General features: G+C 35.0%; 1 protein-coding gene across 1 annotated transcript; it reads right to left on the reverse strand.

Moving 5' to 3' along the window:
* Window positions 1–8199: 8199 nt before the first annotated feature.
* Window positions 8200–15329, reverse strand: LOC148843087 (nicotianamine aminotransferase 1-like). Its single transcript, XM_088958906.1, has 7 exons — window positions 14667–15329; window positions 13876–14215; window positions 13523–13741; window positions 11400–11459; window positions 9336–9491; window positions 9153–9246; window positions 8200–8487 (listed from the first exon to the last, which is right to left on the reverse strand). The coding sequence occupies exons 1-7, from the start codon at window positions 14921–14923 to the stop codon at window positions 8369–8371; spliced, it is 1245 nt and encodes a 414-aa protein (XP_088815032.1). The 5' UTR covers window positions 14924–15329; the 3' UTR covers window positions 8200–8368.
* Between the last annotated feature and the right edge of the window lie 492 nt (window positions 15330–15821).

Raw genomic sequence — 15821 nt, forward strand, 5'->3', positions numbered from 1 at the left:
GAGGTCCATTAAGCAATACCATACATGTTATGTCATTCGAATGTGTGACTCATATGACTTGAAGATGGAACTGTTCTGACTACTGATTTTCGGGTCGATGGTTTGACTGTTCAATTCAAATAGATGGCCCGTTCTAACAACAAAAATTAAAAAAAAAAGACAAAAAACCATTGAATGGGTCAACGGTTCGATCGCCTGGGTTAATGAGTCATTAACCGATTCAACGAATTTTGGCCAATGACCGAGATTAGGATAAAACGGAATTGATTGCTTGGATGATTTCCAATTAAAAAAAATAAAAAAAGCCAAAAACCATTAAACAGGTCATCGGAGGTTGATGGTTCGACCGCTCGGATTAATAGATCATTGGCCGATTCAACAATTTTTAACCAAAGACCAGATGAACGGATCAACTGGTCGAAGGTTCCATTCTAGCCGATGCGAAGCAGGCCCCTCCGTTAGTTAAGAAATTATTTAACAAAAAGAAACATGAGCACTAAATTAAAAGCATTTATTTCCGTAAGGATTAAACTAAAAGTATCATACGATATAGAGATCATCAGAAAGACTCACCGTCGTCACCGAATGGACTAGTTCCAGACTTCCAGCATATTATTGGATCATATAGTGATACAAATCCCTGCCTTGGGCCCGGCCCAAACCCAGTAGGTTCTGGTTCAGGCTACAACCTTTACCCTCTCTAGCCTAGCATCGTTACATGTTGCATGCGCCTGTCACCTCACGATAATCATTGGATATCATTGATTGTTTTCGTTCCCTTCTTTTTAACGAATTTTGTTGTAACAGCCAGCCAGGCCTATCTATAAAGAATGAATAAAGGGATAACGAATTCTTGACAAAATAAACCTACTTTTATCTCTGACCTTGTGAAGGGGCTACCAGCACCATTCCTCGAGGGCGGACGGAGAAAACCGCTCGGATTAGAGAAGAGTGTGATATCATTTTGGTATCAAAGATATTCGATCTGGAGGAAGAGCAAATGGAGGACCTAGAGCAACGTCTCAGTGGTGTTAAGAGGGGACATAAGGATCTTACTCGAGGTCAAGTTAATTTGCACCGTAAGATGGAGGAGGTGCTCAGCAAACTCAACAGCTTGAGCTCATCGGGAGGGGGCCAGCCACCATCTGCGCCACCAGTAGTTGCAAGATCATCCCATGCCCGATCTGAAGGGTTCTAATCAAGGAGGAGATTATCAAATGAGTTTCCAGAGAAGGGTTAAGGTGGAGTTGCCGCATTTTGACGGAACCAATCTGGACAAGTGGCTTCTATTAATCAAACAATATTTTGAGTTGCAAGAGGTTTCAAAGGAGCAATGGATATCAGTGGCGAGTTTGGGGTTCGAGGGGAAGGTTATTGAATGGTACCGCTGGTTTAAAGACTTCCAGCCAACTTCTTCTTGGAGGTACGTAGTTTGTTTCTGCTCAGACAGCAGATTCAATGGGTCCATGGGGTCAAACCATGCTGAGAGACTGGCAAAACTTACCCAGACATCCACAGTACAAGATTACTTGGAAGACTTTTAGAGGATGTCGAGAGTAGAGACAAGGGATTATCAGAGGAGTTCTTGGTTGGAGGCTTCGTTATAGGACTACGACCAAACCTCAGAGCTGTGGTGGAAAAGTTTGAACCTCTGACATTAACGAGGGTGACAAGATTGGCTCTCCTGGAAGAGGAGTGGAATGCATGTAAGAAGATGCAACGGGTGGATTTAGGGGTGTCCTCGATCAACTCCAGTGAGTTTTGTAACCACTAAGCTACCCGAGGTAAAGAGGATATCCCCAACCGAAGTAAAGGAGAGGCGAGCCAAGGGGCTCCGTCATAGTTGCGATGAATAGTGGCATCCACAGCACAGGTGCAAATCTCAAAAGCTGTTGTGGATGGTTGGGCCTTCTGACGAAGACGATGAACCTTTGGAGGTTCAAAACGGTGAGGAGATTGAGCCCCTGCCGGAAATTTCACTACATGCATTGGCTAGCACAGGTGCAGCCCACACTATGAAGATAAGAGGTAACATCCTAAATTGCCCAGTTTTTGTTTTAACTGATAGTGGGTCAACAGATAACGTCTTGGACCCATGGATCGCGGAGAAAGCTAATGGAGAGAAACTCCATGGGTCTGGCAGGTGTTAACAAGTACCCATTAAATCCCAGGGTTTTCTATATATGTCATTCCTTATTCCCATAGTTGATGAGTTGTTGACGACATTTTGGGCTTGAAATGTATACTGACTACAAGGCTCTCAAGGAAATGATGAGTTGTGCACTTGTATTGGGCCTACCTGATTTTAATAGCCCATTCACCATTGAGTGTGATGCCAATGGCCAAGGGGAGGGTGTCGTATTTTCTCTAGCAATAGTATGGGCGGTACAAAAGTGGAGGCTATACATCATGGGTAACAGGTTTACCATTCTTACAGATCACCAGAGTGTAGACCACTTATTGGAGCGAAAATTGCATACTCAGACCCAACAGATAATGATTAGTAAGTTGCTTGGGTATGAGTTTGAACTTAAATACAGAAAGGGAAAGGATAACACAGTTGATAACGCTCTCTCTAGAAGAGCTGAAGGAGAACTCCAAGCAATTTCCAGGCCCATACCAAGCTGGATTGAAGAGCTTAAGAGGGAAACGACCCAAGATCAACAACTATAGGAGATCATTAAGGCATTGCAGGAAGAAAATGGGCCCAGGTCCAAGTATGAGTTTAAACAAGGCCTTATATGGAGAAGGGGATTTATTATGGTCAGCTCAACTTCCCCGTTCTGTCATAAACTTTTTGAAGAAGCTCATGTAACCCCGAAGGCCGGGGGTCATTCTGGTTACTATAATACTTTACACAGACTAAGGAGGGTTTGCTATTGGAGGGGTTATAGAAGAGAAGTGAAGTAGTGGGTCTGTGAATGTGACACCTGTCAGAGAAACAAAACTGAAAATTTGCCAAGTCCGGGTCTCCTTCAATCGTTACAGATTCCAAGGAAGGTATGGACTTTATCAAGGACAACCCACATCCAATAGGAAGTCCGTTATTTGAGTTGGGCTCAAGTCTAGCCCTAGTCCGAATTTGGCCCAAGCCTGGCCTGACTATACAAATATACATATAAAGATATGTATTTACATATATATATATATACATCCATTTTTGTATATATATTTACATATATACATATATATTTGTATACATATTTACATGTATATATATATACATAAATATAGACTATTTGCATAAAATATATACATACATGTATAATTTTAGAATAGGTTCATTGGCCAATTCGAGCTTGGCCCAAGCCCAAGCCCAACCCAAGTGCATCAAATTACAATGTGAGCTGGGCTCGAGTTGGAAAGATTGGGTTTGACCTCGGGCTTGGTCCGGGCTTGGGCCTTAAGCCCAAATCTTAGGGTTGAGCCTAGGTTTACCATAAACCCAGCCCAACACACCTAACTTGCACCCCTACCTATTGAGCAAAAAGTTCAAGGCTTTTTTTTTCTTTTCTTTAAGGGTAAAATACAAAGACCCCCTGTACTTTAATTTGCAACAAAGAACCTCCTAAACTTTCATCCTGCGGCAAATAGCCCCTTAACCATTAAGTCAGATGATGGAACACACTAAATTACCAAAATACCCATCAAGGCTTTCTTAATTTTCTTTGCATTGCCCTTTTCTCTTAAAAAACCCTTTTCCCTTAAAAAAAAAACTCTTTTCTCTTAAATTATCAATCCAATCCAATAATTCTTAAACTACTCATTAGTGGTGGCCATCCATTACAAAAAAGGGAAAAAATAAACTGCCTCACCACCACCAGAACTGGTTTTACTTGTTAAAACTTTTGAGCCATTAAGAAATTATAAAAGATACAATCTAAAAATCTAAATTAGAATGAACTATGGAATTCAATTCCAATATCTCATAGCTAGTCATGCTCGAAGATCAAATGTAGGGAGAGCTCCGCTCTTTGCCTTGAATGATATACCGAAATCATCGAAATCCTTGCAATCCTTCATGTTTTCCATGGAATAAACAACCGTCATGGCCATGCTCCCTCCATATTGAGGGATTACGAAATTCCCAATAGCACTGTCGTGGGTACATTTTATGCTGTCAGGAGATGTCATAGTTAAGCTGTTCCTCTCCATCACGAATCTCGCAATGGTCGGTGATATCAAAGAAACCCACTAAAAACAACACTGGAAACCCTAGAGAGAACCCTATTGCTGATCTCTTCCTCTTCGTTTAAAATTTTCTCAAAAAAAAATAAAATTTAAAAGGGAAAAAATAAAGAGACTTGAAAACGAGAGATTGCTATGACGCTATTTACATGGAGTTATTTACTTTCGTATTGGGTTTCTAGTGTTTTTAGTTTGGGGATTAAAAAAAAAAGAGAAAAGAAAAAGGCAATTTGGAAATTTAAAAAACATTAAATAATTAAATGAAAATCCTTTTCCAATTTAACTGATGGAACACTAACGTAGGGGTTCTTTGTCTAACGACTAAAGTTCAGGGGTCTTTGTCACTGACCCTATAATACAAGGGGTCTTTGTAACATACCCTTTGTTTAATTCTTAAATGAAAACTAGAATTTGAAAAAAGTGGAGAGAGATGTTAAAATATCAAAAGTGTAATGGGTAACCCGTTGGTAACCATGGCCCAACTCACCCAAACCATTTAATATCTTTTTATTGGGTTACACAACCCGCTATGACCCAGGATTAATTGGGTACAACCCAACACGTTAATTAATGGTTCGGTTGGGTGGGTTAGCGGCTTGGGTTGAAAAATTGCCACCCCTATTAATTCCTACCAGGAACATAATAGGAAAATGACTAAACATGATGGACCAATTTTTTGGGGAAATCCGATCTCCTTATGGATTGGGTAGAAGTTGTGGGGCTCTTTGTTTTTGGTGGATCTTAGTCCTTGATGGGCCTATTGACTAGCTATTTAAAATATTGTGCTTTGTCGTGGCCGAAGTTATCATGCCATTTGAATTTTTAACGTGGGCGTGATTGGTTTTGGGTGCAATTGGATGGACAGGGCTAACTACGGTTCTTCGTATGGGCCTTTTGAGTGGGCCTTTCGTTTTTGGTGTATTTTACTAGCCTACCCTTTTGTAGATTATTTCCATTTGGATATTTTTTTGCCAATGTTTTAAAAAATGACCTGTAACTGAAACCATTGGCCATCAGTTTTGGGATCAATGGTTTGATCATCTGGTTCAAACAAACAGTTCATTTTGACAAAAAAAGTTCAAAAAAAAAAAAACAATAATTAAAATAAAAATGGCCAAAACCATTGAATGGGTTGATGGTTGATCGCCTGGGTCAATAGGTCATTGACCAATTTAACGGTTTTTGGCCAGGAACTGAGTTTGAATAAAACGGAACTGTTGCTTGGATGGTTCTCGGGCTGAACAGTCTGACCATCCAGGTCAATGGCAGTTCGAAAACATTGTTTTCTACTTGTTCTATGAATGTTTGTGTGTTTTATCACAAATAAATTTCTTGCTTTCCATTATATAATAACCCACATAATTAATTTTTGAGGAAATACTTAAACATACTGAATTGTGATTAGGGCTGTAATCGGATTGCATTTAGATCGGATGCATCCAATTCGTATTCGATCCAATTATTGAGAATCTACATCCGAATCTGATCTGAAATCCAATTGTATTTAAACACTCGGATTTAGATTTAATCTGACTCTACTATAAATTTTCTAAGAATACCAAAAAAATTAAAAATTAATTTATTTTTCAACTTTTATATATAACAAATTAATATAAATATAACATACTCAATTTATCTATACTAAAACACAACAGTCTAAAAATTTTCTCCTTTTTTTTTCTATTCCATGTCATTTTTTAAACAACCAATCTCAGCTCTCCTTCCCCCAAAAAAATTACTAAAATCTCTCTCTCTCTCTCTCTCTCTCTCTCTCTCTCTCATATGTTCCCAATAACCTAAATGATATCCTTTCCTAAAATAAATTATGGTTTTCTAGATTATTCAATTTAAGTGTTATTCAAATAATAAGATTTTAATATTAAAAATAAAATATTATTTAAATATTTCAATGACAAAATATTTTAAATAATAAAATCTTAAGAATAGTTAAATAATTATATAACAATGTATTTAATATTATGAAATAACTTTAAAATAAATAAAATTCAAATAAAAAAAATTAAATATTTTCTATATTATTTAAATAATTAAATAACTAAATACTTAACATAACTAGATTTTAAATAATTAAAATAATGAAATTGTTTAATAAATTTAAAAGAATTCTTAAAACTAGAAAGATAATTATAACATAATATTCAAATTAATAATAATTTAATATTTTACAAAATTGATAACGAAATTATGTAATAATAGTATAAATTATAATTTTATGGATTATTAAATATAATAAATAATTATTATTTTTTAAATTTAAATAATATTATTATTTTTTAAATTTAAATAATATTATTATTTAAACAACTAATTTCACCTATATCAATTAATAATTCTAGAAAATAACTTTCAAAAAAATTAATATTTATTAATAATAATTTTAAAACATTAATATATATTTATTATATATCTATATATACTAAAATTAATATTTATTGTATTTTAAATAATTATTTATTATTTTTTGTGATAAATATATTTCCAATAATTATGTATGAATCTATTTTTGTTTTGCTATTTAGCAAAAAAAAAATTCAATAATTATTGGAGATTAAACTACTATTATTTAACTTTTTAGGTTTAATTATTGTACTTATTGTATTTTTATTAGAGATTAAAGTATTATTTGAGATTACACTATTTATTGACTAATTTAATATATTTATTAGTATTTATTGTATTTTCATTATCAATTTATTTTCAATAATTATGTATTTTCTTTAAATTTTCAATCATTATTGGAGATTAAACTATTGTTATTTATTAAAGATTAGACTATTAATTTAGTTGAAATTAGGAGTGTTTACGTGTTGGTTTGGTTTGGTTGTAGGCTATTTGCCCAATCAAATCAACCTGGTCAGGTTAGGGAGTTGATTAACCGAAACCGATTAGTCATTAGTAAAAACCGACTGACTCGGGTTGTATCATTTTTGGTCGAATTTCGGTTTGGTTAGTCGGTCCAAAATATTTAAGCTTAAAAATTTAAAATTGAATTTAAAAATTACAATGGTATTATTAAAAAATATATTTTAAAAATAATTTTATGATATAAAATATTTAGACTAAAAAATATGGGAATTGTCCCATTTTTCTGTATTAAAAATATAAAATATTAATATATATCTATGGTCGAGTCATTCAATTTTTGTCGATTTACAAATAGCCAAAGCAAAACTGATCCAACTTCGTCAAGTTAGGAAATTGTCGAACCAAAGCCAATAAGGAATACTAGAAAACCAACCAACTCAAGTCAGGTCGGTCGATTTCATCAGTTTGATGAACAACACTAGCTAAAATTAATTATTGTTATTTTTGTATTGTAAATAAATGTTATTAGTAGTATATAAAATATAAGGGAAAATCTATGATACGAGAAAGATATGGTACCGAAAGAGTTATGACCAATCAAAATCCACCCATAAATTTTGATAAATAACACCTAATTGGCTACCATGTTTATGATACCAATTGATTGGTCAAAAAAAATTCAGATATCATATCTTTCCCATATCATAGTCAAACTCAAAATATAAATAATTATTAATTATTTAAAAAAATTAAAAATATAAAACAATTGCATGCTCTTGTATGTTTCTATTGTTTGTCTTTCGCTTAACAAATCCCGTGCATCGCACGGGTCCCCACTAGTTGTATATATAAATTCATATATAGAATATATTTTTAAAATTTTAAATATAATTATATAAAATTAATAAATATTATAATATAATAGGATTGGGATTTTAATCTGATCGGATGGGATCAAAGGTACAATTTCTTTCTCTTTAAATAGATCAGTGATAATTATCCCAACACTTATCATACTGCCAAGTTCGAAGTTCCTTAGAATCTTCTCTCTCTTGCTGGGCAGAGTTGGCTACATTGAGCAACTAGGGGGCACAGGAAAATTTTTTCAATGGTGTAGTGGCAATAGAATCATATTGTGTGATTTTAGAAAGTTCCATTTTAGTTCAGATATCACAGACATCAATGTGCCACCAAATTCAAACAACACTTTGAATCACATGTTCAAGGCCAACAAGCATGCACTATAGCTAATAACATCAACAGAATGAAGCATGATATCCAACAGGTAGTTGGAGATCCCCCCAAATATCTATTACTCCCAAGCAATTAGTTAGACATAGTGCTGGAAAATATATTATTTTTTCTTGGCATGCCTCTTGCAGAAAGATTTTATCCTCTCCAGGGCTTCTTCAAGTGAAGATGGCTCGATAGCAAAAGTGATGCGAAGCCAATTTTTCAGTCCCACAGAGACACCTAATAGATACATCAACACTAAGTCATTAATCAATGATGCACTTAACCACTAGTCAGTCCTCAAAAATATGAGAGACTAGTCAGAGGGATGAAGCAATGGCTTGTTTTGAGAAAAACATTCATTAAACCAATTAAATAGTATGCGAGTAACTACATTCAACAAGCACAGGACACATAAAGGTAGCTTAACATGAAAACTCTACTGATGCCCTCTAGAGAGGGGATCGGCTGCGTAGAAATGGCAACACAAACCTTAGATTATTGCAAATAGCAATATCGGTGAGAAAGCAGGATAACAACCCAATGAGTACACTCATATAGAAATAGATAGATCTAAATTTATAACAATGCATCCATGGAAGGGTTTTCATATGACTAAAGATACGAAGCAGAAGTTATTCTCACAAAATCAAATAGGTGATCAACCCATTTGCTCCTGTGGTCATATTCTTTTTCTCGTAAGTTTACAAAATCCATTGTAATTCAAAAGCAAGCAGCTGGGAAAATGAAAGGGCATAGAAATTGACAATGTAGCCTATAAGAATGCAAGGTAAATGCAAGCAATCTATTTTCTTTTACAAGAAATAAAAGATGCCAAAAGATATTTGTATAACTGTGATTGAATTTGATTGATTAATTCTTAAAGACTAACATTCTTCTCTCACCTGGAAGAACAATCACAGATTCCTCTTTGGCTAATTTGAAGCAAAAGTCCATATCATCCTTAATATCTTCTAGAAGTGAGGGGTCAAGCTTGACCTACATTTCAAAATATAAACAAGGAAATATTTACCACCATATTGAAGTTTCATCCACATAAATGATCCCACACTTTTCCTACAGCTCACCATTACAAACATGGACCCCTCTGGTTTGTGTGGGCAAGTAATGCAACCTATCTCCCTTATTCTCTGATAAATAATATCTGCATCTTGCCTCAATATGTCAATTATCTTCTTAAAGAAATCACCTTTTGTTTTCTCAAGGATTTGCAGAATTGCTCCCTGATAAATCAACATTTTGTCATAAACATGAAAAAGGTAACAAAAAAAGTAGATACTTTCTTTGTCGGGATCAAAATTCTGAAGTCTACAAATTTTTGTCTTAGATAAGAAATAACACCTAGAAAATGAGTATAACAATGTGTGTATTGACTACAGTTGTTTGGATACTTTTGACTTGGAATAAAGATTAAACTTGGTCATGCAAAAAACAAATCATCATGAACCTTTACCCAAGAGTATTTTAGTTACCTGGTACTTAAGATCATAAAATTGCAGACCTGTTCTATGTCAGATTGCCAAATAAAATGCACTCACCCATATACTCATAAGTTGAAAACTCTTCTAGACATGTCTTCTTTAATGAATAGTTAAATCGGGTGGTCAATCTTTGGTAATTATTGTAACATACCACAACTTATCACACAAAATATGATTCCTCTATGCACATTGAAGCATACAATGCCAGCATGGCTGAAAACAGAGTTTAAAGGAAATTTAAGGATGTATCACCAAAGAAAATAACTTCTACTGTTTTAGGTTGATGAGTAACATAATTAAATATGAATAATATAAGCCATATCAAGATTTAATGAGAAAAGCTACAAATTTAAAATTAATTCTTTCAAGATATTATTTGATTACTATATTCTTCAAAATATGCAGGATTCCCATTTGCAGGAAAGCCAATTGTGTTGTATAAATCACACTGTCCATTTTTTTTATAGGTAAAATCACACTGTCCATCCTATATACCAAATTAACTTCCATTTCTATTTGTCTCATACGAAGATAAATAAGAAAGTTACAAAATCCAATGCATAACAAGGACATATATTCTGTTAATTTTCTGAATATAAGCATGTTACATTATGTTAGTTAGTTCAAGCATAACATTTATTATATATAGCCTACTGTTTGAGCATAATGATATACGCCTGTTTTCAGCCACCCGTAATACTTGGATCAAAACTGTAACTAATTGTATATCTGGAACTGAATACATTGTAACTCCATAGGTAAGTAAAAGGGTTCAGAGGTTTTGATTAACCAAAGGTACAGCTTTTTTCCTTCCTCAAGCCTACTGGCTTGTAGTGTCTAATTTGAATGTTATGTGATTAGTTTGATTGATCTAGGAATTATTAGATCCACAAAACTTAAGAAGCTTACTTTCCTCATTCTATGTCATGCAGGCTACAAGTTTTAATTTGTAGGTCTAGGACTGAGATCTTGGCGGCATTGGAGAGGGTGACTCTCTAAGGGCTGAGATCTTGGCAGCATTGGAGGTAGTTCAAAGAGCCAGGGAGCTGAACATTAGAAGACTGATAATTGAAGGGGACTCAGAGGTGGAGGTAAGATGACTGAGGAAGACAAGACTGCTATGTGGAATTACAGCAATGAAAGGAAAAAAATTAAATGGCTGGCAAAAGATATTGAGATAAAATTCAGTTGGGTGAAGACATCTGCTAATTCATTTGTGGATGGGTTAGCAAAGCAAGGGGTTTATTAGGGATTCTTTGTTTTGGGCTCATTTCTAATTCTGTAATTTTTGTTTTGTTGATTGCAAGGGATTTAAGATTGCTTACCTCCCTCTGTTTGTATGTATACTTCTTCTTTAATATTAATGAAATTCATTGTTATTAATCAAAAAAAAAAAAATCCAAGGACTATGTTAGCAAAAAAGTGCTTAACAGTGAGGGTTAATCTAGTGTTTGGCATCCCCATATTGATCCAGGATTTCTGGCATATATGGTTGATGTGCTTCAGTTTCTGGGAAGACTTCAAATAACATGAGGTCCTGGGGTTGCACCACAAAATTGGATACTGACAATTGCGTCTATCTTGAAAAATGTATGCAGCATTGTGGTGGGCATACGTGATTTCTTCAAAACAAACATCTAAAGCACAAACCTGAATAAAAGTTGCTGGATCAGATGAGATATTGAGACATCCCATAATGCAGTCAACAATCTGAGAACAGAGCATTGATCCAAGTCAAACACATAAGATCAATAAGGAAGAGCAATGAAACAAGCACATCAGATAATCAAGAACACGTTTTCCAAAAAAAATCAAGTACACATGTGTGAATAGAAAGGAATTTGGAGCAGAAAAGACAATTAAATACTTTGGGTAAGTAATGCATTTATTTTGTTACAGCATCTTTTCTTCTGAAAAACAAAGTGAATAAATTGATTGGAAAAGAATGAGCTTAAAAGAACACCATGGATCTCAAACCAATGAACAACAGAAAGAACATCTTAAAAGTTCTTCAATCTGAATTATACTAAGCAAATAGATAATTTATTGAGGGGCTTTAGAAAAAACATTATAGTAATTCTTAAATTCAAAATATTCCACTACTCAATCTCTTATTTATCTACATAAGGGTATCTTCTCAACATGTAATGAAGTATACTGACAACATTAAGATGGTGCAAGGTTCAAAGGCCCTTGGGCCAAACAAACTATCATACATATGATATATCATGTACGTTGGTAAAAATGTAAAATTTCTAATCATCAATCCAAAATCTAGTCTCTCCTTCATAGGTCATTAACTTAATGCACATGAGGATACAAAGATGAAATTGAAAATAAAAATCAGTTAACTTACCAAAAGCTTCACTTAAAGTTTGCAACCTTGTAGTTGATCAAAGAGAAACAGAGGGTCAAGTATGCTCAAGACAAAGGGAGTAGAGCATATTATATTCATGCCTAGACTATTATTCAATATTCACTCACATCTCCAATTGACAACTAATAGAAGAAGTCCCTTAGGTAATTCCATTCATAAATAGATGAAATAAGCCACATGAACTTGAAACTTGAGTTTTCATGTACCAATTTAGGAGAAGTAATCATGTACCTTGCATGTTTGTAGTAATTTCACTGTAGTCAGGAATTGTTCATAACATATTCATCTTACATGTTGACAACTTGAAATCCAAGCTAAAGAGGATTACTGTTGAAATGGTTTCAAAGTCGGTGGATATCCCATTACCACTATAGCCTCTAAGAAAATTCTTTTGTCAATTGGATAATAACCGTGGAACATGAACCTTAAATGTCAACCCCAATGCCCCTTAATGCTGGAAATTCATCAAGAAAAATGAATTTGATGGCTTCATTACAATGCATTTGGAGCAAATATGTAGATTATATATATTTGACAGGTTCAATACAAACCCAGTAGGACTTAGAATCATATGCTCCTTAGTGCAATTCATATTTATGGTAACCAATGGAAAGATTGATTCTTCAAAGATAGAAATGTATATCTTCTCTCTGATACTAATTATTACACACGGCGAAGATCATATCCCCATCATTTGGGTGAGCCTAAGAGATCAAAACCAATAGTAATAGGATGATCCATCTGTTAAATTATTTTATCTGGATGGAGAAAACTCAAATGTTCCAGATATGACATTGAACATAGGCCTGTAGGGAACAAGCAATCAGTCCAGATATAACAACTGGGAAATTATATTGAAGCATCTGTCTAAAAGAGAAGTTAGACACCCTAACTGTTTAGGACCATATGACATTATCAGAACCAGGTTAACCGTTATGCTGTCTACTCTGTATTGAATTGGACAGCACCAAAAATCTAATTTCTATTTCTCTCTTGTTTAATCATCATTATGACTTATGAGGCACAGTGTCAACCTAGAATAGCTCTAGTGTACAAGGTTAGGGATTAGGGATGAGTTTCGACCTAGATCTCCTAATTCGCAAGTGGAAAATGAGGCTTTTAGATCTCCTGTATGCATACCACTTAAGCAGCACACAGACGAGGAAGGGAAATTTCCTATGTTCTAAAGACCATTAGAAGTTTCCTTTGCTAAGAATCTTCCAAGATGTCAACTCCCATCAATAACAATGCTTTTCTAGACATATCCTAACTGCTTTATGTAAAGTGCATCAGTGATATTAAGACATAAAGGAGGAATACTACATCATACATATAGAGTACATGAAGTGATAGGAAGATATTACTAAAATGAAGGGAAAGAGAGAATAATAATAACCTTGGTTTCCTTAAGGATGCCATTGGGATCACTAGTTACAAGCCAACCAAGTCTCCAACCAGGCACTATCCATCTCTTTGATATGGACCCAAGTGTAAGGACAGGAACAGTTTCTCCAAACACTCCCATGGGAACAAATGGATTACACCCAAAAGTGAGATGATCATAAACTTCATCAGCAATTACCAAAATACCAAGCTTTTTTGCAGTCTCAGCAACCTAAATATAACACAATATCTATTAATACCTCATCCAATCCAATTTCTTTCAGAGATATTAAATCAAACAGAGAATTTCTCAGGAAAGGATTCATGTTGCAAAAACTGACAGAGACAAGGTCCTATTTCATTCACCTTTTCCAAATGTTGATAACTATAGACATTTCCACAGGGATTTCCTGGATTAATGATGACCATTGCAACTGTATTCTCATCTGCAAGAGTTTCAACAGCATCAAGGTCAACCTCCCAACCATTTTCAGGGAGAAGATCGAAATGACGAACTTCGATATGACTAAAAGCCGCACGAGATTCATAATATGGGTACCCTGGTCTTGGTAGCAGAATATTGGCACCAGGGCGAGCAAGGACAGTAAGTACAACTTCAATTGCTTGTGCACAACCAACAGTTAGATAAACATCATCAGGTGACAACTTATATGGAAGATCAGTAGAGAGATATTCAGCAATAGCTCTGTTAAAAGACAAACAATAACATCAAAATACATTTTAAAAATAAATTATTAAAATACCAAATTTCGACAAGCATTACAATATCAATCTAAATAAAATTCAAATTCTCAAAGTAAAATGCTTAACTCAAAGACAGTAGAAAAGTCTTCAATCTTTTGTCGAAAAAGAATCAGAAGTATAGAAAATAAAACGAAAATGGTGGGAGGCACCCTTTGGACCGTTAAAATTTGATTCATCTGAATCCACTTGCAACTGATATCTGTATGACCTTATATTGGCATGAAATAATCTACTATTTCTGAAACCCAATGATTTAAAAGGGAGCTTCCCCATGAGGGAACCTTCATAGAATCAACTGCAAGGTCTAATAATTGAACACTTGTGCAATATAAAAATGTTTCTGAAAAAGTAAAGAAGAAACGGATTCTTTTGTACTGAATCTACTTATGGACCTTCTTGCCGGAGGAATACCAACGTTGGGGGCGTAACCGTTGAACTTGGCAGAGCGAAGGGCATCAGCAATGGCATCTTCGGCAACTGAAGTCGTCCGAAAGCAGGGGAAAACAGAGGGATCGCCATGACCAAGAGGGATAGTGGGCCTGGGGTCTTTGGCATCAAGAGCACCCATGATCATGTTGAGTATTCCTCTGATGGTGATATCAGCAGCTGTGTTCACCTCCCCATTCGGCTTGAAATGCCAATTTTCCATCTCTTCCTTTTCTTCTTCTGACACTTAAAGCTGCTGCTAAACCGAGACAGATTTTGGCTTTTGATTTTTGAGGGGTTTGAGATGGGAAGAGAATGCATTATTTAAGCAGTGGAGGGGAGAATGCATGCTCACATGCTGATAGTATACTTCGTGGAAGCTAGAGATAAAAGGGCGTCTGACTGACGACACAGAAGCATTTTTATTCAAACACGAAAGATTCCTCTTTCTTTTCACAAAATCTCTCAGCGAATCAGCGAATCTAATGGGCTAATGGTCTAACGGGTGACCTGAGAAAACAGAATTGGATACCAGGAATCTCTGACGGTGAATGGGATTTGTTTTCTTGGGAAAAGAGGTTTTGGACTCTAAACCCTTTGTATTTTGAGATAATATTAATGAATTCATTATTTTCCACGCTAACGTGGAAAGCAAGAATAATGACCGGTGATGATTTCATAGAGCAAAATAAGAGGACGTTTGGTTTGGCTCCATTACCGTTTGTTGAATGAACTTTTTATACGTTCTTGTCTTCTGAAACGAGAAAGGTGAAAATGTCACTTTAGATGTATTGGTTAAAAAAATTATTATGGTTGAAGTTAATTACTTGAATGATTTTATCAAATTAAAGTAATTAAATTAATAAATGATGATTGATGAATGGTGATTTGGCCCAATCTCGTAATAGGGGGACATGTGGACACGTGGACACGATGTGACTAATAGATGACAGCTCAGCCTAACATGATCAGTCTGTAGCAAATCGAGCTCGGGTATCCAACTACCCTGGGCCAAAGCGACATCGGGACAAGGTCACCTCAGGACGAGAATGCCTCGGTACCAGATCGCAACAAGAACACCTCGATGCCAAGGCACTTTGGCACTCAATCCAGCTTAGGAC

This window comes from Nelumbo lutea, chromosome 8 (genome assembly GCF_056320005.1).
Source record: "Nelumbo lutea isolate HS-2025 chromosome 8, American lotus-T2T, whole genome shotgun sequence".
NCBI lineage: Eukaryota > Viridiplantae > Streptophyta > Magnoliopsida > Proteales > Nelumbonaceae > Nelumbo > Nelumbo lutea.

Excerpts from the sequence above, each read along its gene's own strand:
- LOC148843087 (XM_088958906.1), bottom strand. The coding sequence starts at position 14,923 with ATGGAAAATTGGCATTTCAAGCCGAATGGGGAGGTGAACACAGCTGCT. Across the intron at positions 13,742-13,875 it reads GTTATCAACATTTGGAAAAG|GTTGCTGAGACTGCAAAAAA; the intron begins GTGAATGAAATA and ends TGTTATATTTAG. Across the intron at positions 9,492-11,399 it reads ATCCAGCAACTTTTATTCAG|GGAGCAATTCTGCAAATCCT; the intron begins GTTTGTGCTTTA and ends TTGATTTATCAG.